This window comes from Micropterus salmoides, unplaced genomic scaffold (genome assembly GCF_014851395.1).
Source record: "Micropterus salmoides isolate LMB-PRFRI ecotype aquatic unplaced genomic scaffold, ASM1485139v1 Ms_hic_scaffold_5, whole genome shotgun sequence".
Classification (NCBI taxonomy): domain Eukaryota; kingdom Metazoa; phylum Chordata; class Actinopteri; order Centrarchiformes; family Centrarchidae; genus Micropterus; species Micropterus salmoides.
The window spans coordinates 6,477,144-6,503,109 of NW_024044237.1; the positions used below are offsets into that span (position 1 = coordinate 6,477,144).

The following is a 25,966-nucleotide window of genomic DNA, read 5'->3' on the forward strand; positions in this document are numbered from 1 at the left end:
ATCAGAATCAGAATCAGAAGGAGCTTTATTGCCAAGTTGTGTTTAACACATACAAGGAATTTGTTTTGGTGATAAGGTGCTACATGCAGACAAACATACAGTTGACATAAATAAATGTAGAAATATATAAATATGAAATAGACAATGTAATATTAAAAAGAATAGAGAAAAATAATACAACTATTTGCAGACTGTCTATCAACTATGTAAGTGCTTTATTTAAAAAAACCAAAAACGAACCCCCCTAGCATTTCAGCGTTCCCCCCAGGTTCAAAGTCGCTCCTGCGCCTCTGCATTTGCTGGTTCTAAAAAGAACAAGTAAACCATCTACTGGATTTTCATATAACCTTACTGCTCATGAAAGACTGATTTCTTTGAGCTGTTGTTTCTAATTACATATTTGAGGCTAATAATATGACGCATATGACTAATTATGACATGACCAGTGATGAAGTTTGAGTAGGTCCGTTTGGTACAGTTTTATTTTAAAAGTTGTGGCCGGAAGTGTGAGGATAAGTACCTGCAGTTTGACAACCGGTCTGTTATTCGCCCTCTGAGGACGGTAACGCAAGCTGTCAGCTAGCCGTGCGAAGGACTCCACAACAAGGATAACATACGTCCGTGAATAGTCGGGGGTAGTGTAACGTTATCGTTACTCATTCTATCAGCTGTCTGTCTGTCTGCCTCACTCACTCCCTGTCCGCCTGTCTCTACGTGGCCTGAAACCATCCGCAATGAATGATCAAAGCTAACTTAGCTAACTTAGCTAAGTTGAACTTCGGACAGCAGGGAAATATTTCTGTTGCCTGTCAGAGCTGATATGTGCGGTAGTGTCATTGGTTGTGATATTCCTACACATCGTAATTTAACTTTACTTCCTGTTGCAAAGGTTACGCTTTGTCATTTTGGACAGTCTAAGTTGACATTGTTATCAGCTGAGTGTAACGTCAACGTTTCTGTATAACGTTACACCAACTGTCAAAATGCCTTTTGTCAGTAGCCGTAACGTTAGGTTACATAACGTTACCTCCGTGCATCATTCATAATATTGCCTTTATCGCATTTGAATGCTACCTGGGACTACATTCCAGGAAAAGGTGGGTAACGTTTTATTTGCTCTTTTCCTTCTAATCATCGTTACGGACGGCATGTGAGCTAAAACACCATCAAGCCAGCCGCCTCTTAGATTCTGTTGCGACTCTATTGGTGTCATTACGGGACATGCGTGCAACCCATAGACTTTATGGTGCAACCATAGGAGTGCAACCCAGACTCATGAATGAAGGCTCCCACTAGGCTGTTGCAGATGAGCTGTGGGTGAGATCAGGCGGCAGCAGGGGGCGCTAAGAAAAAAACTGAAGGCAAGTTGAAAGTTTCCAGCAGTCTTCAAAGAATATACAGGAAGTACAGAAACATTAGATCCATCTGTAGGCAACTAGTTTGCTGATCATGATAGCTACCTGAAGAAGTCGCGTGTGCATTTTAGATCCCCCAGAACATTTGGAGCAGTCAACAGTTAATTTCCTGCATTCTGGTAAATTGCACCAATTTCTGCCTTTTCTGTATCAATTTATGGTGGAAATGTTTTTTATTTATGCAAAGGAAAAACACAATCCAGTTGACAGGTGACAATTCAAAATCTAAAATAACAGAATCTAATGCAGTGCAGCTTTCAGCTATTCTGTGCTGCTATCAGATCTGTTTCTCCTGTAGATCAGCTTTTCTCATGTAGTATCATCCCTGCTGAGTCAGCACACATGCAGGCAGGATTTAGTCTTCCCTCCGCTTTGTGTCTTGTTTGGGGAAGTAACCTCTTGGTGCATGTGGCACCTTTTCATTCAATAATAAATGAATTCATTTTAATTCAGTTAGAAACTCCTGGGCTTTGATAGTTCCTGTGTTTCAGCACGTTTCCTATTCATCTTCAAAACTGTATTTTCATTCAAAATCTCTCCCACATATCTGCATTCTGATGTGTCCCTTGAGAGAATCAGAGAATGATTGAGCAAATTTTAGCCCTTGGAAGCAAGGGCATAACGTTTACTGGGGACATGTCCCTGCCAATATTCACAGATGGCTGAATTGTCCCTATGAATAATTTTGATCTCAAAATATAATATAAAAATGTAACCATTGTTGTCAGAAAGTGTCTAGTCAATGTATTTGGAAAACCATTAACAGCTCTCATTCTCTGAGTCCAATACATTATTAAGTATTGAAAGATTTTGTCAGCTGCAGTGAGATCCTCCTGTTGGCACTGGCAGTTCTTTGGCACTTGTTCGGCAGTTGAGTAATGCCTTCTTTGACTCGCTGTCAATGAAGATTATGATTTTTTTACACATTTTTATTTACAAACTTGTTTGTTTTTCACTTCTCCGTAACATCTAAGTAGCAGCATACTGACAAATGACAATGAAATAGTTAAGTGGTAAAATATAAATATTTCATACTATGATATTGTATCATAATATCTATGGCAGCTAGCGCCACTCTGGTCTGATATCGCTAACAGCTTTTGAAGTTGCAGTTATATTTGTAGTAACATCACTATGTTGTGTAGTAAGAGTGAAAGAGTACAACAACTTTAAAATTTAATACAATTTAATATTGCACAGATCATATAAACATGCAGATTCTGTGAGCCTTTATTAGGATCAGCATGGTGCAGACACACTGTCAAGTCTCTCCAGCTGTTAGAGCCGACTGACATCTGATCCAGCTGTGATCAGCTGATCAACTGTATACACTCCAGTGATGAAATAAACCCCTGCACTAACCATTTAAAATTTTGACTGTGCGCACACAAGTCTGACTTCTTTCCGCTCTACGTTATGCTGCACGTTGTGAATGAAGTGTGTCTCTCTGTGTAGATGCCAGGTGCTGGTCCATGGGTGTAAGCAGACTGGATATATTTTACAGAAGGCTGCTCCTCACCAAACTCTTCATTGGGGGATGGGGGAAGCCTGAAGACCTCAAGAGGTACGGAACACAGAGAACACAGAATACAGCTAAAAGTATATTCAGAAGAACAGAATTACAAGGTAGGAAACAGTGCAGCCGCTTCTAACTGTTCCTGGAAGATCTCCAAGTGCTCCTTGGGTAACTGGGAGATTTAGTCCCTCCAGCTTGTCCTGGGTCTGGTCACTGTGGTCTCTTACAGGGCTCATTTCATAATATTTATATATTGTAAATCTGGGTGTCCTCTAGGAAACTGGTTAGTGGAGATGATAAGCGCAGTCAGATCCTGACACACATTATCTTGATATCGATGTACTGTACATAAATGAACATTAAAGTATAGTCATTTCTCCAGGCGGTAGTGGAAGTGCTCTTTATTTCATGTGCAGTGGGGCTCATATACACTGTATGTATGTCTGTATGTACACTAAATTAGAAGAAATCCAGAAATCATGTCAAACATTTTACAAATCCCTATACACTCTACCCATTTTTAAATTCATCAGATCTCCCCTCTGGTGGATTTATTTTATTTCTGAAAACTTCAGTTGAACCTTGAAAAATTGCAATCACAAGAAAACTAATAATAAAGCTTCCAAGTCAACACACAAGCTGAAAAGAACTTAATACAATTCAACAATAAACGGACCCTGAGGACTGTGCTGTAAATTCAGATAAACCTCAGAAACAGAAACTTTCCTAGTTGGATAACTTCCTCTCGCTCTGCGGCTACAACAGCCAATTGCAGTGCAACACAAAAAACAACAATAAAACCACTGGATGATTAGAGTAGGAATACAGTCACAAGACATCACTGTTGAGACAGCACCTTGGAGACAGTGCAGGAGCTGCGCTGGAAATGCAGAGCAGGTCACCCACCAGGACGCACAGCCTGCCTCACAAGAGCCTGCAAAGTGCACAAAACACTAAAATCACCAGTTGGGAACTACACTTGAATTAGAACTAATTCAAACTTGCATATACAGTCTATACTGGAGAGCAGAAGAGCTGCCTCCCAAACAGCGAGAGGGTGAGGAGCTCAGGCAATGCTGGGAGGAATTAATACCACAGGGTGCATACAAAGATGGCTGCCCTGTCTCCACTTCCTCCCTCTATACAAAAATGAAGCCAAAATATCCTGGATACTGGCATTGCCATCATGCACTGGTGACGTCATTTGGAGCCAGAGTCAGTACATTAGTGATCACTCATACACCCGACCGCAACCAGAGCACAGCTGGAAATCCCCTTTTTATTACATCAAATAACTAATTAAAAACAAACTTAACAGAAAAATGAACACTTGCCTAAACATCAGCCGCCTCCTCACTCTGATGGTGTGAACCCTCAGCAGTCAACAGTAAGACTTTATATTTTCTAAAAAAATTTTTTTTTTAAATAACAACAAAGATACATATTAGAAAAGGGTAGAAGTTGCTTTTGACACTGTAAGTTGTTGATAAAAAAACACATTTTATTTCTTCTGTAGCTTTACCTCTTCGCACCCGTGCAGTTAGAATATGTCCAGAAAACCTGAATAATCTTTTGGTATTAATCAGCCAAACAAATCACCAGTGTGCCAGCATGACAAATGAAATACCATGTACATACATCTTAAAGTTATGTTAGACAGAATCAAACTAATTCTTTATCATGATATAGATTTGCGATCAGGTCCAGCCAGTTCAGATGCTTTTGTGTGATCAGTGCTGAAATTGATAGACGTGTACTGATGTTGAACTGATATGTTGCCCCTTGTTTGTGTTTTTCAGAATCTTTGAGTTCCGTAAGATTATTGGAGATAGAGAAAAGTGCAAGTCTCTGGTGCCTAAGAACTACCCAGTTTACATAGACAAGGTACTCCGTCTGTCCCTCTTTACTGCTCACTAGTATAACTAGTCTTTGCATTCTCACATGTGTGTGCATGTGTTTGTGCCTTTGTGTCCAGACAGAGGAGCACGCTGACTGTCAGATCCACGATGGGTTCTTCATCTCTCCTCTGGAGCACTTGGTTCCTGGAATCCTGCCACCAGAGGCTGTCAAAGCCAGGTACAGAAATGGATGTCATGCTCTACTTCTACTGCTAATGCGATGATGTTGCACCAGCTGAGCTGACATGAGCCCTGTGATCACCTGTGACTGATAGTAAAGTACACATTAACAACAAAGTGATTTTAACAAAAAGTATGATTATAATAGGTGTAATACTGGTGGATTGAAGTAAAATAAGTCACAGACAGGTTTTTAGCATAAAAATGCTATGCAGAGTGTGTGTGTGTGTGTATATATGTATGTGTGTATATATATATATATATATACACACTCCAGACTGGGCTGAACCATGGATGTGGCCTCATGAATTCAATCAGTCATTAAATGTTGCGCAGCCACATCTAGCTTTGTCTGTTGACTTTCACACAGCAAATAAGTTACAACTTGTGATCACTCATGATCACAAGTTGTTTGTGTGCTGTGGTATCCAAGTGAGTCCTCACAGTGTGTGTGGTTTTTTTTCAGATTCCAGTTTATAGTTCCTAAGAGGTGGCAGAAGAACAGACCAGTATGTATCCACTTGGCTGGGACAGGAGACCATGTAAGGCTCATCACTCGAACTCCAACCTCCGATAACCACCAAACACAAAGCACTGGATAAGATCCAGCCAAATAGTATTGCAGTTTAAGAGCTGATACTGGCCCAAGTGTTTGACAACAAGTTTGGTGACCATCCTCCCACACCAGGGGCCTCATTTATAAACAGTGCGTAGGTACAAAACAGGGCTTGAAACGTGTGTACGCTACTTCCCTGGCAAAGGTTGTGATCTATAAAAAACAAACTTGACAGGAGAATGTGCGTCCTGTAAGTAAACTCTGAACCATGCGTATGAACATAAAGAGGAGAAATGAGAAACGGCAACTCACATGGCAGAAGGATGAAAACGTTTGAAATGAAGGCCTACTACTGTGTAAAATAAATCAAAATATTACCTCTGAGTAGTATATGCTTAAAGCCTTTCTGAATAAACAAACATTGATTGACTTTCCCTGAAGTGCGCAAAAAAACAAATTTACAGATCGTTTGCTGCGCACAAAAAGATCCAGATTTAAGATAATAAACACAAGAGATATCAAGGAGACATCTGTTTCTGCAAAAAAATGTCTCAAATATGTTGTACAGTGTAATCAGGAATCATATTAATTAATTAATACTATCCATGCAGCGCAATTTATTCTCATAAATAAGGTGAACAAGAGGACAAATTACATTTAAATTGATGCCGTATTCAATGTGCAAATGCCCGAGCATAGTTTCATATATTATTATCACATGTTCGTTTCCTTATGGAGCCAAACGCTGTGCGCCAGCGTGTGGATGTGATGCGCTGCTTGTAAAAATACATTATAGAAATATAACACTATTTTATGTCATTTACAACAAGTCATATTTCTTTTAACTCATCGGCAGCCTCATTAAGTGAGTGGGCTGTGTGTGGAGCCTAAATAAATGTTCAAACACAAGCGGAATGCGTTTGGTTTCACCTCTTTTCAAACGGGGGAATCCAACCTGGATACCTGGGTCATCCCCTCCAGCCAGTGACGTCACTACTCAGGAGGGATAGCCCTTCCTGCAGATCGGTTATAAAGGGGTGGAGCTCCGGTTCCCCCTTTCCTCTGCGTTGCGTGAAAGTGCGTTATTTTACCCACCACACACCATGCTTCAGCTTCACCAAAAGGACTGAGTTAAATTTCTTTTTGGAGCTTTTCTGTCAGAGTTTGTCAGAATTTGCCTCCTTTTCTTCCTGCAGTCAGGACGTATTAATATTAATGAGGGGCGTTTCACTGACAATTTATAGGCAACTATGGGCATTTGAAGGGTCGGACGTGGAGCTCCCTCACATGCACCACATTTCAAGTTGATTGTGATTTATAAAGGGAACTTGTTTGGTTGTCTGAATATGTTTTGGGCGTACGCCATATTTTAGTGAGGATTCTACGCACAGTTTTATAAATGAGACCCCAGAGCTGGCTAGCAGACAACAGGGACAAAAAAGAAAATCCCTACAGGCACTGATAAATATTGATGATAGAAATTGCAGTGGACGCTATGGGAACCATGATTTGGACCATAACAGCTTACCCTGGACAGAATGCTGTGATGTTAACATTATCCTCTTTCTCTGTACTTTGACTAATGACGTGTGTGTGTGTGTGTGTGTGTGTGTGTGTAGTTTTTCTGGCGTCGGCGGACCCTGATGGCCAGGCCCATGATTAAAGAGGCAGGAATGGCTTCACTGCTTCTGGAGAACCCTTATTATATCCTTCTATCGTCTTCTTTAAAACATTTGTGTGCAGTTTGAAAAGATAAAAGGTGCCTGAAAGGGGCACTCCAGTGATCTCCAGACCAAAAGAACGGTCAAAAATCAAAGCAGCATAGGCCACGATATCCTGACTTTACTGAAGGTGTGGGTCAGGCTCCAAAAACACTGAGCGCAGAGTTGTAACGGAGCTGTCTGATGCAGCCTGACTGGATCACAGTAAACACAGTGGACAGTGTGCGCTGTTAAGCAAGGATTACTGCTGCATGGTGTGGCACTTCTCCAATCAGAGGCTGCAGAACATGTGTCCTGCTGCCTTCAGATGCTGCAGGGATTTCATGAACTGAAGGAGAAGCTGTTCATACATTATGAGGCAGCGGTGGACAACTGCCTCATCTGAATGAACCTCTCTCCTGTTTGTGCCTCCCCTCCCACATGTACACCGTGAGCTCTGAGCTTAGCACAAATACACCACACACTTCCAAAATCCTACACTTTAGGCCTTTAGGTTCATACATTGATGGTCTCCAAGTTGAAGCTGAGATACCCCTGATGACATCACTATGACATCACCAGGGTTATTTCTCAGGCTAGCACTGCTGATGCTTTGGAAACACACAGATGAAGACAATAAGAGTATATATTGATGTAACAAACACATTAAGCATAAAAGAGGACATTCTCTTGCCTGCTGCAAGGTCACACATGGAGCCGAGAAAAGGATTCAGAAATCTGTTCTGTTCTACTCTTATCTTTATCTGATGTATCTGTCTGACCTTTTTTATTCCTTGACTGACCTTTTACATGGCTATCGTAAACCCAAAGACCAACTGTAAGTTAACCCCCCTTCACACATTAGCAACTTCACTGATTTATTACCAAATATGCAATTGGCTGGGTTTATATCATTGTGCAGCAGCAGAATTACACCTTGCATTAGTTATGTAGTTTCAGGTTTGGCATCATATGTATGCAGACATCACAACATGAGATAGAATGAGAGTTTACCACTTCATTGCACACCCTCAGCAGGTAGGGCTGGGTATTGTTTGAAATGTAGCTAAACTTATGCTTAGGGCTGCAACAGTTATCTGACTAATCTAATGAGTAAGTAAAATAATTGGTAACTATTTGTTTCAGTCATTTTTAAGCACAAACATTCACAGTTTCAGCCCTTCCAATGTGATATTTGAGGAGCCAAAACAAAACAAGCATATTCAAGACATTCCCCAGAACTAGAAATTGTGAAGGCAATTTATTTACATTTCATAGATTAAATGATTCTTCAGCTTCATTGCGCAAATAATCAGCAGATTTATCCATAAATTAATTAAAATTAAACAAGATTATCGATCTGACTAGCCATCATTTGTGCGCTACCTTGGACAAAAGCCAAATGAATAAATGTGCACAAAGTTGCACCTTTTTACTCCACTAAAAATCTTTTGTGTGTTAAACACTCAGCCCAGTAGGCTTTAAAGAGCCTGCTCCTTCACAGAGGACAGCAGCTGCTGTCAGCTGGGATTGTAAATGTAAATTCACACACATTCATACAATTCGGGGTTCGGTATCTTGCCCAAGGACACTTTGACATGCAACCAGGGATTGAACCGCCGACCTTCCGATTAACGGCCAACCCGCTCTACCTCCTGAGCCACAGCCACCCCTGTTTCACAGCAGTTATAATAGATCCCATGGGAGATCCAGAGTCACAGCAAAATTTTCCAAACTCAGTTTCTCCACAACAAAGCTAAATACACTACGTCTGTGTGGCTATGTGCTCTTCACCGCATTGCTCCAAAGCTCCACTAGAAGTATTTTTTTTTTTTAAGTCAGGTGAGTTTTAGTTATATCATGTCGTCTGTAAAGCATACACACCCGCGTTTCTACACGGTTCTATAGATGGTTTGATGCTTCTCATTGCTTAAAATCCATTCTAACTGCTGTGAATTCATGCTAATTACAGCTGTGCTCCTCTGTGAAGGATCAAGCTACAAACTGCCCAGAGCCACCTGGCAACATTACAGGGGATGATGGTTAAATACTAAGGTAGACTTTCAGTGGACTTTTGCTCTAACACTGGACCATGATTTGTGAGTTTTTTAGGCGGTCCAGTCTAAAGAATGTGTCAGACCTGTTTGTGATGGGAGGGGCTTTGATCCTGGAGTCGACAGTGCTTCTCCGTTGGCTGGAGAGAGAAGGTTACTGGCCACTAGGAATGACTGGCATCTCAATGGGCGGATATGTGAGTCACCAAAACAGCACACATTCTGCCATTTTGTTTATTGAAGCAGTTTTACAACACGTACAGGTTGGTCCAATATAATACTAAAACCTACCATTTGTCCCTTTGTGTCCAGATGGCGTCCCTGGCGGTGACTAACTGGCCGAAGCCCATCCCTCTGATTCCCTGTTTGTCCTGGTCCACTGCCTCTAGTGTCTTCACCACGGTAACACACTCTTTCTGCCTGACAGATCAAGGAGACATTCAGTGTTTTTCTCTCCTAACTGGTTGATGATTAGAAAACTTTGTTTTATTGGAAATTTGTGTTACAGCACATAGACACAGGGACACATCACAAAAACTACATACAACAAATCACAACAACGCACTAAATCAGTCATCTTCCCCCTTACTGAGAGGTACAGGTGCACAAAGCATTGACAGTAGGACACTGGATTACAAGTAAACTGTGGTAGTGCCAGTCCCCCCCACTTCCTTCTGTCTTCTTATATATGATTTTCTAATCTTCTGAACTTTTTTGTTCTAAATAAAGGAAGAGATGCATTTATGTAAAATAGATGTTTGTAATAAACACAGGAGGACAGTCTGAAACAGGAACAGGTACAGTGTTCATCTTGACAGAATGTATCCTTCCTGCTAGTGAGATAGGAAGCAGTGATCATTGGTTTAAATCTTGTTTGACTTTCTCTAATGCTGGCAGCCTATTGCATTTGAGCACGACCTTATATTTACACGTAACCCGAGTAATTGAATTTGTCTTGGTCAACATTGAATTGTTTTTTTTATTTTATTATTTTCCCAAATTTAGATGGAATGTCCAGGGCCGTGGGGATGGATGTGTCAGGTTCAGAAATATAAAGCAGAATAAGGTCATCTGCATACATGATAATTTATGGATGTAGCCACTACAGTGTGACACAGGAATGGATTTTCACTTTTTCCAGTCCTGGAAGAATGACCCATCCCGTTAAAAATAAAATGAAATAAAAAAAGGAAATATGAAATATAGGAGGAGAAGTCATTGCAAAGGCTCTACTTAAGATCTTATAATCATTTGAGAGGAAACTTATAGGCCAACAGGAGTCACATTTCAAACAATTCTGGTCCTTTTATGTAAGACTGAAATTATGGCTTGTGTCGTGTGTGGCAATAACTTCTCCATGTACATCTCTCAATATGCAGGTGAGAATGTTTAATAAAACTAAATGGGAAACCATCAGGTCCGGGGCTTTTGCATTCCTTTAATTGCTTGTTCAGTTTCCCCAGCTGATGTAGGCCGTTCAAGATTTTCTTTATCCTTTTGGCTAATGCTTGGTTATTGCACTGCTTTTAGTGCTACATTATCCTTTTTCCGTTGTTTATAATTATGCTGGAAGACTGTGTTTTTGCTTGAATAAATGAAGTTTGGTGAAGCGCTCAGCCTAATATAAACTTTTAAACACTAAAAGGTCTGCATTTCTTCTTAATTTTTTAGATTGTGGGATCAACTCATTTTGTTATTCAATTTCTTTTATATTTATAAAAAAAGTTCTTCTCCGAGATGGAAAATGCTCCAACTTAGCATAATGGTGCACTCTTATTCATAGTGAAGCAATCTAAAAAAAACATGAAAGAACAGGTTCACATTTTCTCAAGTGTGTCCTCAAACTCTCATGTCCATCCGAGTTATTGGTTGATGTAATGTCAAGACATAGGTAGTACTGCTCAAATGATTTGTTTCTAGGTCTAGGGGATTTAATTACCACAAAGTCTTTTGACTGTACTGGCTACTAACAGGCCTCACAGACTAGAAAATGTCTTCAGTTCTCAGTCAACAAGAAAAGAATGCAGGTGCGCCGCTGCCGGCCCCCAAAACCCAAATGAGCTTGCCTAACTTATCTTGCTGAACATTTTTGGCCACTTGTCTGTGCAGCTGGGCCACACATTTTCGTAAACAACCATCACACGTTTTGTTGATCTGATTCTATTCAATTCCGTCCAGAGGCGTTTTGGTGTGCGCCTTCTGATAACGACCCTTGGAAATCAAAAATGATCTAAGAGGTTTCAGCAATCCCCAGCTAGAAACTTGGTACTAAAAGACTGTAATGTTGGGAGACAGATTTATTTAACTCAAACTGCTGAAGCCTCATAATTGCATTTTTGCACGCTCACATTGAGATAAGTTGAGGAAGGGATCTCTTCATGGCCAGTGTGGACCGGAGGGACAACTATTGCTGTGTGAATGTTGTTTTAAGATAGGCTTGGAAAAACATGAACCTGTTCTTTAATGTTCAATGGAATTGGTTCAAATGCAACCGTGTGTGTGCAGGGAGTGCTGAGTAAAGCAGTGAACTGGACAGAGCTGGAGAAGCAGTATGCCATTAACTCAGTGTTTGAAGAGGAAATCATTAATCTGTTGGAGTACTGTGGGGTATGTTATCCTTCAAATTTTCATTTACTCATACTGTCACATAGTAATTTTTCTGTGGTGTTCCAATTTATCATAAGAACCAGTGCAGCCAAGGTTACAGTTTGCTTGGTGTGACAAGAATTTTAGATAAGTTAGTATAAATGTGGAAAGTGTTGGAACTGAATCCGTACGTTGTGTAATAAATTGAACAATCACAGAAAATTTAAAATTGTATCTGTATTTTGGTCTGTGTCCACATCTATCAGGCGGATTCCTTTAAGATGGGTCCAGAACTTGTGAAGAATACAGACACTCTAGAGCATCTGCTGGGCCTGTCTGAAGTTGACAAAGCGTCACTGGGTCAGAACTCCAAAGCTGGAGGGAAAGCTGAGGCTGGGCGAGGCCTGTTGATTGGTGGAGGCCCTGAAGGTGCCGGGGCTGGAGACAGGCTAGACCAATTCTTATCAGTGAACAGCAGTGGGACGAGCTTGGGCACTCTTCCAAGGTAATCGGTTATTGTGGCTAAAAGTGTTCATATTTGTAATATCCACTTCTGCTCAAAAATGCATTTTTTGATTTGTTTCTACATATAGGTGAAACTCGAAAAATTAGCATATCGTGCAAAAGTTCATTTATTTCAGTAATTCAACTTAAAAGGTGAAACTAATATACACTCACCTAAAGGATTATTAGGAACACCTGTTCAATTTCTCATTAATGCAATTATCTAATCAACCAATCACATGGCAGTTGCATCAATGCAATTAGGGGTGTGGTCCTGGTCAAGACAATCTCCTGAACTCCAAACTGAATGTCAGAATGGGAAAGAAAGGTGATTTAAGCAATTTTGAGCGCGGCATGGTTGTTGGTGCCAGACGGGCCGGTCTGAGTATTTCACAATCTGCTCAGTTACTGGGATTTTCACGCACAACCATTTCTAGGGTTTACAAAGAATGGTGTGAAAAGGGAAAAACATCCAGTATGCGGCAGTCCTGTGGGCGAAAATGCCTCGTTGATGCTAGAGATCAGAGGAGAATGGGCCGACTGATTCAAGCTGATAGAAGAGCAACTTTGACTGAAATAACCACTCGTTACAACCGAGGTATGCAGCAAAGCATTTGTGAAGCCACAACACGCACAACCTTGAGGCGGATGGGCTACAACAGCGCACACTTTAGGCCCCTTAGTGCCAATTGGGCATGGTTTAAATGCCACGGCCTACCTGAGCATTGTTTCTGACCATGTCCATCCCTTTATGGCCACTATGTACCCGTCCTCTGATGGCTACTTCCAGCAGGATAATGCACCATGTCACAAAGCTCCAGTCATTTCAAATTGGTTTCTTGAACATGACAATGAGTTCACTGTACTAAAATGGCCCCCACAGTCACCAGATCTCAACCCAATAGAGCATCTTTGGGATGTGGTGGAACGGGAGCTTCGTGCCCTGGATGTGCATCCCACAAATCTCCATCAACTGCAAGATGCTATCCTATCAATATGGGCCAACATTTCTAAAGAATGCTTTCAGCACCTTGTTGAATCAATGCCACGTAGAATTAAGGCAGTTCTGAAGGCGAAAGGGGGTCAAACACAGTATTAGTATGGTAGATATTTCAAGCCTTTATTTTATATAATTTCGATAATTATTGCGTACAGCTTATGAAAACCCCAAATTCAAAATCTCAGAAAATTAGAATATTAAATGAAATTAAAAAAAAGGATTTTAAATACAGAAATGTCAGCCCTCTGAAAAGTATAATCATGCATATGTACTCAGTACTTGGTTTGGGCCCCTTTTGCATGAATTACTGCCTCAATGCGGCCTGGCATGGATGCTATCAGCCTGTGGCACTGCTGAGGTGTTATGGAAGACCAGGATGCTTCAATAGCAGCCTTCAGCTCTTCTGCTTTGTTCGGTCTCATGTCTTTCATCTTTCTCTCGGCAATGCCCCATAGATTCTCTACGGGGTTCAGGTCAGGCCAGTTTGCTGGCCAATCAAGCACAGTAATCCCATAGTCATTGAACCAGGTTTTGGTACTTTTGGCAGTGTGGGCAGGTGCCAAGTCCTGCTGGAAAATGAAGTCAGCATCTCCATAAAGCTCGTCTGCTGAAGGAAGCATAAAGTGCTCTAAAATGTCCTGGTAGACGGCCGCGCTGACTCTGGACTTAATAAAGCACAGTGGACCAACACCAGCAGATGACATGGCTCCCCAAACCAACACAGACTGTGGAAACTTCACACTGGACTTCAAGCATCTTGGATTGTGTGCCTCTCCGTTCTTCCTCCAGACTCTGGGACCTTGGTTTCCAAATGAGATGCAAAATTTACTCTCATCAGAAAAGAGGACGACTGAGAAACAGACCAGTTCAGGTAAGACGCTTCTGACGTTGTTTGTTGACAAGAGGAATACGACATTTGAAGCCCATGTCCAGGACCCGTCTGTGTGTGGTGGCTCTTGATGCAGTAACTCCAGCCTCAGTCCGCTCCTTGTGAAGCTCCCCCACACATTTGAATGGCCTTTTCCTGACAATCCTCTCCAGGCTACGGTCATCCCTGCTGCTTGTGCACCTTTTTCTTCCACACTTTTCCCTTCCACTTAACTTTCTATTAATGTGCACTTTGAGAACATCCAACTTCTTTTGGAATTACCTTTTGAGGCTTTCCCTCCTTGTGGAGGGTGTCAATGATGGTTTTCTGCACAGCTGTCAGGTCAGCAGTCTTCCCCATGATTGTGAATTCCACTGAACCAGACTGAGAGACCAATTAAAGGCTCAGGAACCCTTTGCAGGTGTTTTGGATTAATTAGCTGATTAGAGTGGGACACTTTGAGCCTACAATACTGAACCTTTTCACAATATTCTAATTTTCTGAGATTTTGAATTTGGGGTTTTCATAAGCTGCACGCAATAATCATCAAAATTATATCAAATAAAGGCTTGAAATATCTCACTTTGCATGTAATGAGTCTATATAATATTTTAGTTTAACCCTTTAAGTTGAATTACTGAAATAAATGGACTTTTGCACGATATGCTAATTTTTCGAGTTTCACCTTCTATCATAGAACATAGGTGATCTATACACAAACCAAAAACATCCAAACCTAGACAGTGTAGTTTAACTATAAGGCAAGTCAGCAGTATCCAAAGCCTCAGAAAGATACACACAATGTGGTTTCTTGTCCAGCAAATTTATGATATCATTTAGTACAACTGTAGTGTTAAACTTGACTGCAGACTGATTTGCAATTGTCTGTACAAACCTGTATGGGCAACTTTGGATATGATATTTTGTTGACTAACACTAAATCTTTGTTTTAAAAACCATACTATGCAGGAAGTAAACAAGCAGTTAGTTTTAGTCATTTTGTTTTGTTTAACTGATTTGTTTTTATTTTCAGGGTCTTCCTGTTACTTACAGCTTCAGTAAGACAGTTTTGTCATTTAGGTTTCATCTAAAATCTTTTATTTTTCAGAAGCCTTCATGCAAACAACACACTGCATGGGAAGAAGACCGATTCAGGCAAATGCTGTCGGCCATCATTACATAGAGAATCAATAAGCTTCATGAAGGGAGTGATGGATGAATGTACACACATGGCCAACTTCTCTGGTAAGTTTCATAGATCAGACAACAGATTTACAGGACAGAGGAAAGAAAAAATCTTAATACTTACAGATGGTGGATAAAAAAACAGACATCCAAAGAGCTCCAAACTAATTTTACTAAAGCAGTGTTTCAATTATACAGAGCTTTCAGGCAAACAATGAAGGTGCTTTCAGGCGAGGGGCAGTTGTTGCCGTGGCTCAGTGATGCTACCTCAGATCCTGCCTGTACACCACAGGCTGCTGTTTATCCACCACGTTACTCATTGTTTAAACAGAGATAATGTTAAGCAATATCACAAAATAAATATAGCAGGTTTTGCCAACAAGTATCATAAATGTTGTTTACTGTCCCAGACCAGATAATCAGAGTTTAAAGCTGATGTTGCTCCAATACCATTTCTCTGCATCGATCTGTCTGGTTTCTGCTGGTGTAATTCAGGAAATTCCGACACCAGTAAAATCAGCTCCCTTATCGATTCCTGCCATGGCTGTGAAAGCTGAAAAAGTTGAACCATCATAAACTCTGAATACAGCGTCAAAGAGCGGTACATGTTCATGACAGCAGCAGCAGCAAGTAAAGGGAGGGGGCTGAGATGACCTTGGCTGCCATCTTGTTAACTTTGAAAAAAGTGGAAGCTGTCTGAAGGAACATTACATGTGGCAGGCTCTATAATTACAGGTCATACACATAGTATTTCTCCACCTCCACAATAAGACTCATTCTTCCTTGACCTACAGGGATTCACCAGTGTCCAAATAAGGTTACTCTACCCCAATAAATTCCTTCACAATAGTAATTGTAGTCTACAGTTATAATCTACATTATTTTAAACCAACATCACAGAAATTAGATTAATACGGAGAGAGTCTATCTTATTTTTGACATGTACACAGTAACTATGGGAAATATAGTCTTGGCAATTCCACACCATTTTGATATTGTTGTAATTAAAGGCGGTGGTGAAGCCTTAAGTGGTCCTTTCTCCCATCTGACAACATGTTCTTTGTTTTTTTTCGCAGCCTTTGCCATGATATCCATACTGAGAATACCGAGCTAGCTTCTTCCTATAGCTAGCTTGCTGAAGAGTGATGTTGGTGTGTGACGTGGTGCCGTAAATAGGGTTAGGTAGTTTCCGGCCCAAGATTCCAGCGTTACATAGTGCAATACCAGGTGCTCCGGGCCCAGAGTGGCAATGACAGAGACGCCATTCACCCTATTACAAGTCAGTGTACCATCAAAAGGATTTTGAAGCTGTTATTTTAGATAAAATTACATGACTACATAATGTTGCTTTAAGTCACAATGACCAACAGAAGTTAGGGTCCGATGACCAAACTGAAAATACCATGAGTTATGCTCAGAATACAATGACGATGTCCTCTGATGTTTCTCCTCTCTTTACTCAGCTTTTTCCTTTACCTTGTGCCCCGTCTGTATGTCCCAGTGGCAGCATGTACACACAAATAAATGGTATATGTCCTTCCATCTGTCCTAGTCCCTGTAGACACCAGTCTTATCATCGTGGTCCAGGCCAAAGAGGATGCCTACATTCCTCGGACAGGGGTCCTCAGCCTGCCGGAGATCTGGCCAGGATGTGAAGTCAGATATCTGAATGGAGGACACGTCAGTGCATACCTGTTTAAACAGAACATCTTCAGGTAAAATACTGACTCAAAGAAGTGAGGCATGCCTAGTTAAACAATCTGTCAGTATTTACCTAGTGCCACACATCATGTTTGGCTCCTTAGTGGTATGACTTCTGATGTACTGCTATTTTAAGGTTAAGGTTCAGCTTTATTGTCATTATACAATGCAGGGTTGCACAATGAAATGCAGGTGCAGCTGCTCCATGCTACACACAGAAAATGTATAAACAGATATTTGTAGGAGTAAATGGTAAGGACAATGACAATGCTTTGCCTGTCACTGTCACATACCGTCGCAGGAAAGTATGTGAACCCTTTGGAATTACCTGGATTTCTGCATAAATTGGTCTTAAAATGTGATCTGATCTTCACAACAAGTCACAACAATAGACAAACACAGTCTGCTTAAACTAATACCACACAAACAATTATATGCTTGCATGTTTTTATTGAACACACCATGTAAACATTCACAGTGCAGGGTGGACAAAATATGCGAACCCCTTGGTCAGGGGTCAGCAAATAAGTCTGGCATCGGTAGACAAACAGTCTATTCAAATCTAATTCAAATCTTTTCTAATCAATTGCTTTGTTTGCGGCAAAAACAAATTATAGCGGCTGGTGCTTAATTGAGAGCTATTACTTTGAAAGGTTCTGAAGGAAATTCAAAAGAGATTCTGGCTTGCTTGACACACCGCTGAAAAAGCGTCAGAAAACTTGAGATTGAATTCCCCTGAATGAGAAAAGCAGGAATTTCCTCTGCCTCCAGATACTGGGGAAATTAAAATAAGCATCCATAAGTAGATGTGGACCAATTGCCGTGAGGCACACACTCCTGCACATGGTTAATTGTGAACATGTAAATCGATCTCTTCATATTCAATTTGTTGAAAGGGAGAAAAGTAATACAAGCAGCAACATTTGGTAACCAAATAGCTCCCCCAAGTGTGTGACTGTGTGAATGACTACTTTCTGTTTCAAAAGTTCAAAAGTTCATTTATTTCAGTAATTCAACTTAAAAAGTGAAACTAATATATTATATAGACTCATTACATACAAAGTGAGATATTTCAAGCCTTATTTCGATGATTATTACGTACAGCTTATGAAAACCCCAAATTCAAAATCTCAGAAAATTACATGAAATCAATAAAAAAAAGGATTTTAAATACAGAAATGTCAGCACTCTGAAAAGTATAATCATGCATATGTACTCAGTACTTGGTTTGTCAATTAAGAACAGGGATACCATGGTCCTTAAACCAGGTACTGGTAGCTTTGGCACTGTGTGCAGGTGCCAAGTCCTGTTGGAAAATGAAATCTGCATCTCCATAAAGTTGGTCAACAACAGGAAGCATGAAGTGCTCTAAAACTTCCTGGTAGACGGCTGCGTTGACCTTGGACCTCAGAAAACACAGTGGACCAACACCAGCAGATGACATGGCACCCCAAACCATCACTGACTGTGGAAACTTTACACTGGACTTCAAGCAACGTGGATTCTGTGCCTCTCCTCTCTTCCTCCAGACTCTGGGACCTTGATTTCCAAAGGAAATGCAAAATTTACTTTCATCAGATACCATAACTTTGGAACACTCAGCAGCAGTCCAGTCCTTTTTGTCTTTAGCCCAGGCGAGACGCTTCTGACGCTGTGTCTTGCTCAAGAGTGTCTTGACACAAGGAATGCGACAGCTGAAACCCATGTCTTGCATACGTCTGTGCGTGGTAGTTCTTGAAGCACTGACTCCAGCTGCAGTCCACTCTTTGTGAATCTCCCCCCCATTTTTGAATGGGTTTTGTTTCACAATCCTCTCCAGGGCGCGGTTATCCCTATTGCTTGGACTTTTTTCCATTATGTATTTGGGGAGTTCTTAGCAGAGGTTTCCTTTGTTAAAGTCACAGAGAACAATAACAAGGGAGTCCGGGTTTGTCTGCTCCACACACAGTGTCTGGTCGGCCAGCATGCGCTGTGCGTCGTGCACGTTGGCGTGTGGCGAGATGTAAACACCGACCAGAATGAATGAAGCAAACTCACGGGGGGAGTACAGTTTACAGTTAATGATAAAATATTCCAGATTAGGAGAACAGTGCTGCTGAATCACTGTCACGTCGGTACACCAGCCATCGTTAATATAAAAACCTCCACCTTTTGTTTTGCCAGAGAGTTCTGTGAGAGTTCTGGTCCACTCTGTACAGTTGGAAGCCAGCTAGCTGCTGTGCAGTGTCCACTATCAACTCACACAGCCAGGTCTCCGTGAAGCACAGAACAGAAGATGAATAAAAGTGTGTCTTTCCCCACCAGAAGTTGAAGTTCATCCAGTTTGTTGCACAGTGAGCGCAAGTTGGAGAGAAATATTGCCGGTAGCGGTGTGCAGAGTCCCCGCTGGCGAAGACGCACGAGCAACCTGGCTCTTTTTCCTCTTCTGTGGCGCTTCACAGCCTGAACAACAGCGAGCGAGCCCTTCCCCAAAATGTCCAATAATTCCACTGATGATGTGAGAAAAGTGGGAACTAAATCCGCTGGAGTTGTTCCCCTGATGTTCATGAGCCCTTCTCTGGTGAAAGAACTCCGGGAATAACAGCCAAAAACTGAATTAAGACACAAAAACAAAACAAAACAGAGCACACCTTACACTGAGGCAGCTATACGCAGCATCTTGGATCATTGTTGTTTTAGAATTAATTGCATATCTGTTTTATTTCCAGACAGGCCATATACGATGCATTCAACAGATTCTGCCTGAAGTATCCCAACCTGCACTAGACGTCACAGACTGTAGCCCTTTTCTCCCTGGAACAGCACTACGACCTGTGGCTGGACCGTGGAAAAAGCAGCATCTGTCCACAGACCAGAAGCATCAGCATAAAGTATGGCAGTTAAGATCTCTTCTGCAGAGACATGATGGGTCTGAGCTTTACAGACTATCCTGAGATAAAGTTTTTATTCTTCACATTTCCCACTTCTAGAAAGAGAATGGTGTGTGCCCTTGTGCAACTGTAAAAGTATTAACAGTGTTGTGGGGTATTCCTGCCAGCATGTGGTTGTCAAAAAAACATTCAGTTCCTTCAGTTCCACTTTGATAAAAATCACCCCCTACACATGAGGGATTCACAGGAAACGATGCAGCATGTCATTAGATCTCATTGCTATCAGTCTCACTGTTTACTGTTCACTCCTACAGCTGTATCAGTGCTGGAAGTTACTGCTAATGCTAACCCAACATGACAGGGTGCACACCTCCAACTCCTCAGCAATGTTCCCTGCTGTGTGTGACTAAACTATTGGTGCAGTGTGCTGCAGTGTTGACTGTCTGCTTGGCTGCACTGTAAACAGATACACCAGTTGCTCTACTGTACCCAAGAGAAGTGGGAACTGATGAGGAACCTTATAACTTTTCCTCGTCTGCCTCGAGCTTGCAGCAAAATGTCCAACTTGGGAAGCCAGAGGATCTCACAGGTGTAGTATTTCCTAGAACAGCTCGGCTTTCAGTTGCTGGCTGGAGAAAAGGAAAACGCAAAATTACCTGTTTTGTATCTTTGTTATTGTTAATACTACTTACTTACTTAAAAGACAGCTTTGCTCACTGGTCCACCAGTAGTCTTTCTGTTGGACATCCTGTCTGTGAAACTAGAGGGCTGTGAGTTTTTGACAGAGACATTCTTGGACCAACATAACAAGACGCAATGAAGAATGGTAAGAGCTTGGCTTACTTAGTCCAGATGTCATGTTATGTGCTACATTTGAAAGTATTATGCTATTATGTGTTGCATACATATACTTATGCACAAAGGATGGATTATGAACATGTCTAAAAAGAACTAAAGTGTTTAAGGTTAGGACTGGTTCCCTCTTTCCTGCAGTATGTTTGCTTCAACAGAACTCACATTCTGTGTCTCCTATGAACATATGACTCATTTTCTTACTTTTTTTCTTCAACTGATAAACATTGCCTGTCTGCATCACTTTCACTGCATCCACTGATCTTCTGACTTGGGTTCCAATAGTTGCAGGGCCCAAACCCAGAACCATAGTTTTCTCAGTGATTAAATATAATCAGCACTATAGTTCTAGTAAGAACTCAGGTTGAAAGAGTGAAGCTAATCTCTCTCCGGACACGTGTGTGTCCATGTGATGAAAATGAGTTTTAAATTATAAATGCAACACTTTTGTTTTTGCCCCCATTCATTCCACACATTTTCAAGTGGCCTTTTATTGTGGCCAGCCTAAGGTACACCTGTGCAATCCCCATGCTGTCTGATCAGCGTCTTGATATGCCACACCTGTGAGGTGGATGGATTATCTCGGCAAAGGAGAAGTACTCACTAACACAGATTTAGACAGATTTGTGAACAATATTTGAGAGAAATATATCTTTTGTGTACATAGAGAAAGTCTTAGATCTTTGAGTTCAGCTCATCATGAATGGGGGCAAAAACAAAAGTGTTGCGTTTATAATTTTGTTCAGTGTATGTGTTGCTAACACTGCTGTTCATTGAGACAATGCACTATAATACAAACAAACACGATGTCGTAGATGATACGATCTCACAGTGGCAGCTGGTGTGAAAGCACCAACACAGAGAAAACACAGTCCCTCCTGCCCATCTGTTTTCACACCGCAATAAGCGAATTTGCCTTTAACAGCTGATAAGTCAGACTTGAATTTGATGCTGCTCAGTCCTGACTCACTACTTTGTTTCACGTTCTAGCTCCTTAACTACAACCCATGTGTGCTTCAACATTTTTGAATGTATGCTGTGCAGGTTTTAGATTTTGAGTTGTGAACAACAATTCTGCTTTAATTTTTGTCAAAAGTATCATTATTGCTGCCTAGTAAAGCAATTCCAGTGCAGATTGGTTGGTAACCTCTGCAGTAAGTCAGTCTCATAATTACTCTTAACAGAATTGATGCAGACTGGATGTTCACTGTGATGGATTACACAACTGAAGCACATTTATTTTCATATGGTACAGGAATGACACAGTAGCATGGTTTGGCAATAGTTTGCTGTGATGTAAAGAGTAACTGTTTTCTAGTAAATGGGCTAAAACATGTGGTCCTGTAGGAAGCTGCTGATGCTGCTCTCTGCAGCTGATTACAGTATTTAGTACACCATTTGCTAGTGGAAAGTTTTTGCCTGTAGACCAGTTTCACAGCAGACATTTTGATGTCAAAGCAGGAGCCGGCAACTGGCCAATCTAAATGGAATGTTTTGTTTTAATGGTATTGATTACACCTGGACTTTTTCTGCCGCAATCTGTCAAAAGACATGCTGTGAAAAAGGCCTATTACGCCCCATTTGGACCGGATAGACATCTCAGGGGAGGAAGGGATGACTGGGCTCCTCTGTAATTGAACACATCATTCCGGACAGCGTTTTAATCCTGGTGAAATGACAGGGTGAGACAAGTTACTGCAGGACGTGAATTTGAGTCATAAATTATCATAAACTAGTCAGATCTGAATACACAGACATGAAGCACCTATCCAATCATTCAGTGTGACTTCCACTTCCAGAGGATATCACCATCTCTGATGTCCACATCCACAATAAATATCCAGAAATCAGCGTAGAAACCAGAGACAAAAGAAGCTGCAGAACTTGCCTGAGAATCTTCATGTTTTAAGTAGCCCAGTAATCCATTGACAGCTGTCTGTACATCCAAGGGTACACTGCTAACAGGAGCTGCTAACAGCTAATTCACCTGCTTTTAATGGGGGCAGTTTGAGCAAATGTAAACAAATATCGGCTACAAGACATGACTGTTAACAGCAGCACCTGCCTGGAGCTGATACTACAGCACATCAACATGCCCCACACACATTACAATCAATGACCACCACATGGTGTTAAAATCCACCCACCTCCCCTACAGACTGAAACCCAGTCCCGATGGGGCTTTAGTCAGTGTTCTCCTTTGATTTTTGTTGTTTTGTGTTTTTGGAGTGCTTAAGAAATGTTTCCCCTTCACCCACAGTCATACTAACTGTGCCATATTGGTGTAGTTCCATTTATATGATGTTTATGTAATGTTGCTACTGAGACAGCCGACCTTTTCTGTCCTGACCTGGCTGTCTGTAGTCCACCACAGTTCCAGCAAATTCAGCTGCTTGATTTATTTTTATATCTATACATTTGTACAACTTGTGGAAGTGTTGAATGATATTATTCCTGCTTGATTCAAATATATGTTAGTAGGATCTATAACAGTTAGTGATTTTTTAATACACTAATCCAGTGGTGCTGCAGGTCCTGAACACACTGCTGTGCAAAATGTCACATCTGTAAAATGACAGTTTCTTCAAAAATAAAAGATAACTGGTAAAATTCTGTATTTTTCTTTTGTCAACTAATCCCATGATGCGCAGTGCCAAACCAACAACCGACTCCCACACACACCCTCCTGCTGCCCTGAATACTCACTAGAGCACCACAATTACATAATATAGATTCTAAATAAATTCTAGGATTTGAAGGATTTTATGGACCCTATGGGGATGATACATGTAATGTAACCCTTTAATCTCTCAACAAGGTTTTATTTGGATGATGGGAGGATTTTAGTTTGAATGTTAAAAATAATTATCAGTTCAGTAGAAAGGACCAGCTCAAAATACTGCTGAAAAATCATCATTCAGTCAATCATTTCATTATGTACGTTGTGTTTATACACCAACTCTGAGCATAGTGGATGCTTTAGAACAGCTGGAGGCCCTGTGTCCTATCAGTTTCAGTCAGCTAATTTGCAGTAGCGGTTTCTGTTCACTAGCAGCTTAAAGTACCAATAAAGAAAGTAGTGTGATGTTCATCCGATGCAAATGAAGGCTTTAGTGGTGGCTGATCATTTCACTTGGACACCAGTGACAAGGCTTATTATCCTGTCTCATGCTGGATGTCACAGAAGTCAGTCATTCTTGAGTTACCAGCAGTGGATGTTGGAGGAATCCAAGCATAAAAAACATTGAAAATGATCAGTATGAACATCTTTTTAAACTATGAATGGATTTTCAGTATACACTGTTAACATTAACAGAAAACAACAGCATATCCTTTTTTAATCACATAGCTATCCCTGCACACATGGAACAAGAGGTCTGTCACTGATTCTACTGATCCTTGATGTTTAGTATAAAAACTCATTCTGATATGTTGTTTTAAAACAATCCAGGCAAACTGTCAATGTAAAATAGTTGTACATCTATTCTTTGGAGAAAAGTTTTGTCATAAATGACCTTTTAGCTTTAGTAGTGATGTCAGCAGTGATGTGCTGCCTTGGTCACTGAAGTCACAAGGGAAACAAACATTTGGAATTGCCCCTCTCCAACCAGTCACGCCAGCTTTGCCAGCTACATCTGCCTTGCCTGCCTTTGCCCCCTCTACCCTCCACCTGAGGAGTTTCCCCTCATCCTACTTTGCTTTGCTGCTGTTGTTTAATAAACTGTTTAAACCTTCCCGAACTGTCTGCTTGCCTGCATCTGGGTGCTAGCCAAATTCCTGACAGTCTGGCCTCCTGAACAGACATCCTGAAGGGATTTCACATCTGTAACATCTGCTCTAGATACTTTCTCCTCACAGTTGAGAGAATCCTTGCTACTTAAGTGCTGAATTATGTCATTTTCCCCAACAATAAAACCATGACACTGAGCTTAGTGGATGAGATTAAAATAAAAACACATATTAAAGCTTTCCACTACTCAGATGTGTCCGTGGCCACACCTTGTGCTGGTTCACAGTTAAATATCTGTCCAGAAAACTACAATTTGTAAATTGTGAGTTCTTTGCATTCTGCTTTAAATATATTCCCCATCAAGACTGGTTAACAGTTTTTATCACTACAATTTTAAAAAGTCTGCTCAACACATTAATTCAACTTTGACTAAAATCTTGTTTAGTTGTCACGTAACAATACTCACCACAGGGTGCCTGGCAGTACTTGTATATAAAAAGGCTCAATGAAGTGTTTGGGGCTGCAGTTATTCAATTCAAATAAATTCTTTACCCACTCATACTCAGTCCAAACGCCAATGATGTCTGTTTCCATTGCCCATCTTTGAAAAAATATCCATTTACAGGAGCAGTTTTAGAAGGAAAAAAACAGAAAGCCAAAATATTCTGAAAAACATAACCCAGATGTACATCTAAATGACAGCACATTTTTACATTTTAGGTAGTAAAAGTTTTCCACTTACAACACTGTGGTGAAAGATCTTGCTGCTTTTGTTTGTTTATTACAGGTTCAAACATCCAAGTCACAAGTTCTACATGTGCCATGTTGTGCTCATCACAAACAGTGAAACAGAAACAGACAGCTGTTTTAAAGAGCATTAAATATAGCTCTAGTTTCAGATTTCAAGATGAGGTTGTTGAGCAGATCCTGACTAAATCTTTGAGGTCCGGTTACACTATGGATGCTGTAATGCTCCTTTGTTTGATCTGAGATGTGCGGGTCATACACTCCACTGATATGTAGATCAGAACTAATTCATGAGGAGAGTTTGGCCTTTGAGGACTCTGTAATGTCTTTTGCTGGTTACCTAACATTGACTGTGGCTAACTCTGTCCCACAGAATACATTCTCCTGCTGAGGACCATCTGACTATGTGTCGGTGTTCAACTGTGCATTAGAAATAATAAATGCACGAAAAATAAATCCTGTTGTTTTGACTTTTTTCAATTATTTCTGTTTTTTCATTATTGAAGCAATGTTTCTGTATTTTTTGTATTTATAAAATAATGTTCAGCCTGTAATAATGAAATGTATCTGCAAATACCATGCCATTCGTCACTCACAGACAAAA

General features: G+C 40.8%; 1 protein-coding gene and 1 long non-coding RNA gene across 6 annotated transcripts; one reads left to right on the forward strand and one right to left on the reverse strand.

Moving 5' to 3' along the window:
• The first annotated feature begins 482 nt into the window (after window positions 1-482).
• abhd18 (abhydrolase domain containing 18) lies at window positions 483-21,327 on the forward strand. 5 transcript variants are annotated; one of them, XM_038698828.1, is made up of 14 exons: window positions 483-635; window positions 2,871-2,979; window positions 4,731-4,815; window positions 4,907-5,007; window positions 5,476-5,551; window positions 7,185-7,269; window positions 8,076-8,103; window positions 9,378-9,516; window positions 9,632-9,721; window positions 11,825-11,926; window positions 12,172-12,410; window positions 15,386-15,522; window positions 17,015-17,177; window positions 19,876-21,327. In XM_038698828.1, the coding sequence occupies exons 2-14, from the start codon at window positions 2,888-2,890 to the stop codon at window positions 19,907-19,909; spliced, it is 1,371 nt and encodes a 456-aa protein (XP_038554756.1). In that variant the 5' UTR covers window positions 483-635; window positions 2,871-2,887; the 3' UTR covers window positions 19,910-21,327. The 5 variants fall into 5 exon arrangements, with proteins under 5 accessions (XP_038554756.1, XP_038554757.1, XP_038554753.1 ...); XM_038698825.1 differs by having other exon boundaries at window positions 484-635; window positions 19,872-21,327; XM_038698826.1 differs by lacking the exon at window positions 483-635 and adding an exon at window positions 663-1,097 and having other exon boundaries at window positions 19,872-21,327.
• On the reverse strand, window positions 3,320-15,772 carry LOC119888311. The gene is made up of 3 exons (XR_005441877.1): window positions 15,587-15,772; window positions 9,611-9,739; window positions 3,320-3,865 (listed from the first exon to the last, which is right to left on the reverse strand). It is a non-coding gene; the product is annotated as an uncharacterized LOC119888311 (long non-coding RNA).
• Window positions 21,328-25,966: the final 4,639 nt, after the last annotated feature.

What these genes read in the sequence shown, in the direction of transcription:
- abhd18 (XM_038698825.1), top strand. Translation starts at nt 2,888, where the DNA reads ATGGGTGTAAGCAGACTGGATATATTTTACAGAAGGCTGCTCCTCACC. An exon ending in CCAGAGGCTGTCAAAGCCAG is followed by an intron (nt 5,008 to 5,475) that starts GTACAGAAATGG and finishes GTTTTTTTTCAG; the next exon opens with ATTCCAGTTTATAGTTCCTA. An exon ending in TGGCTGGGACAGGAGACCAT is followed by an intron (nt 5,552 to 7,184) that starts GTAAGGCTCATC and finishes GTGTGTGTGTAG; the next exon opens with TTTTTCTGGCGTCGGCGGAC.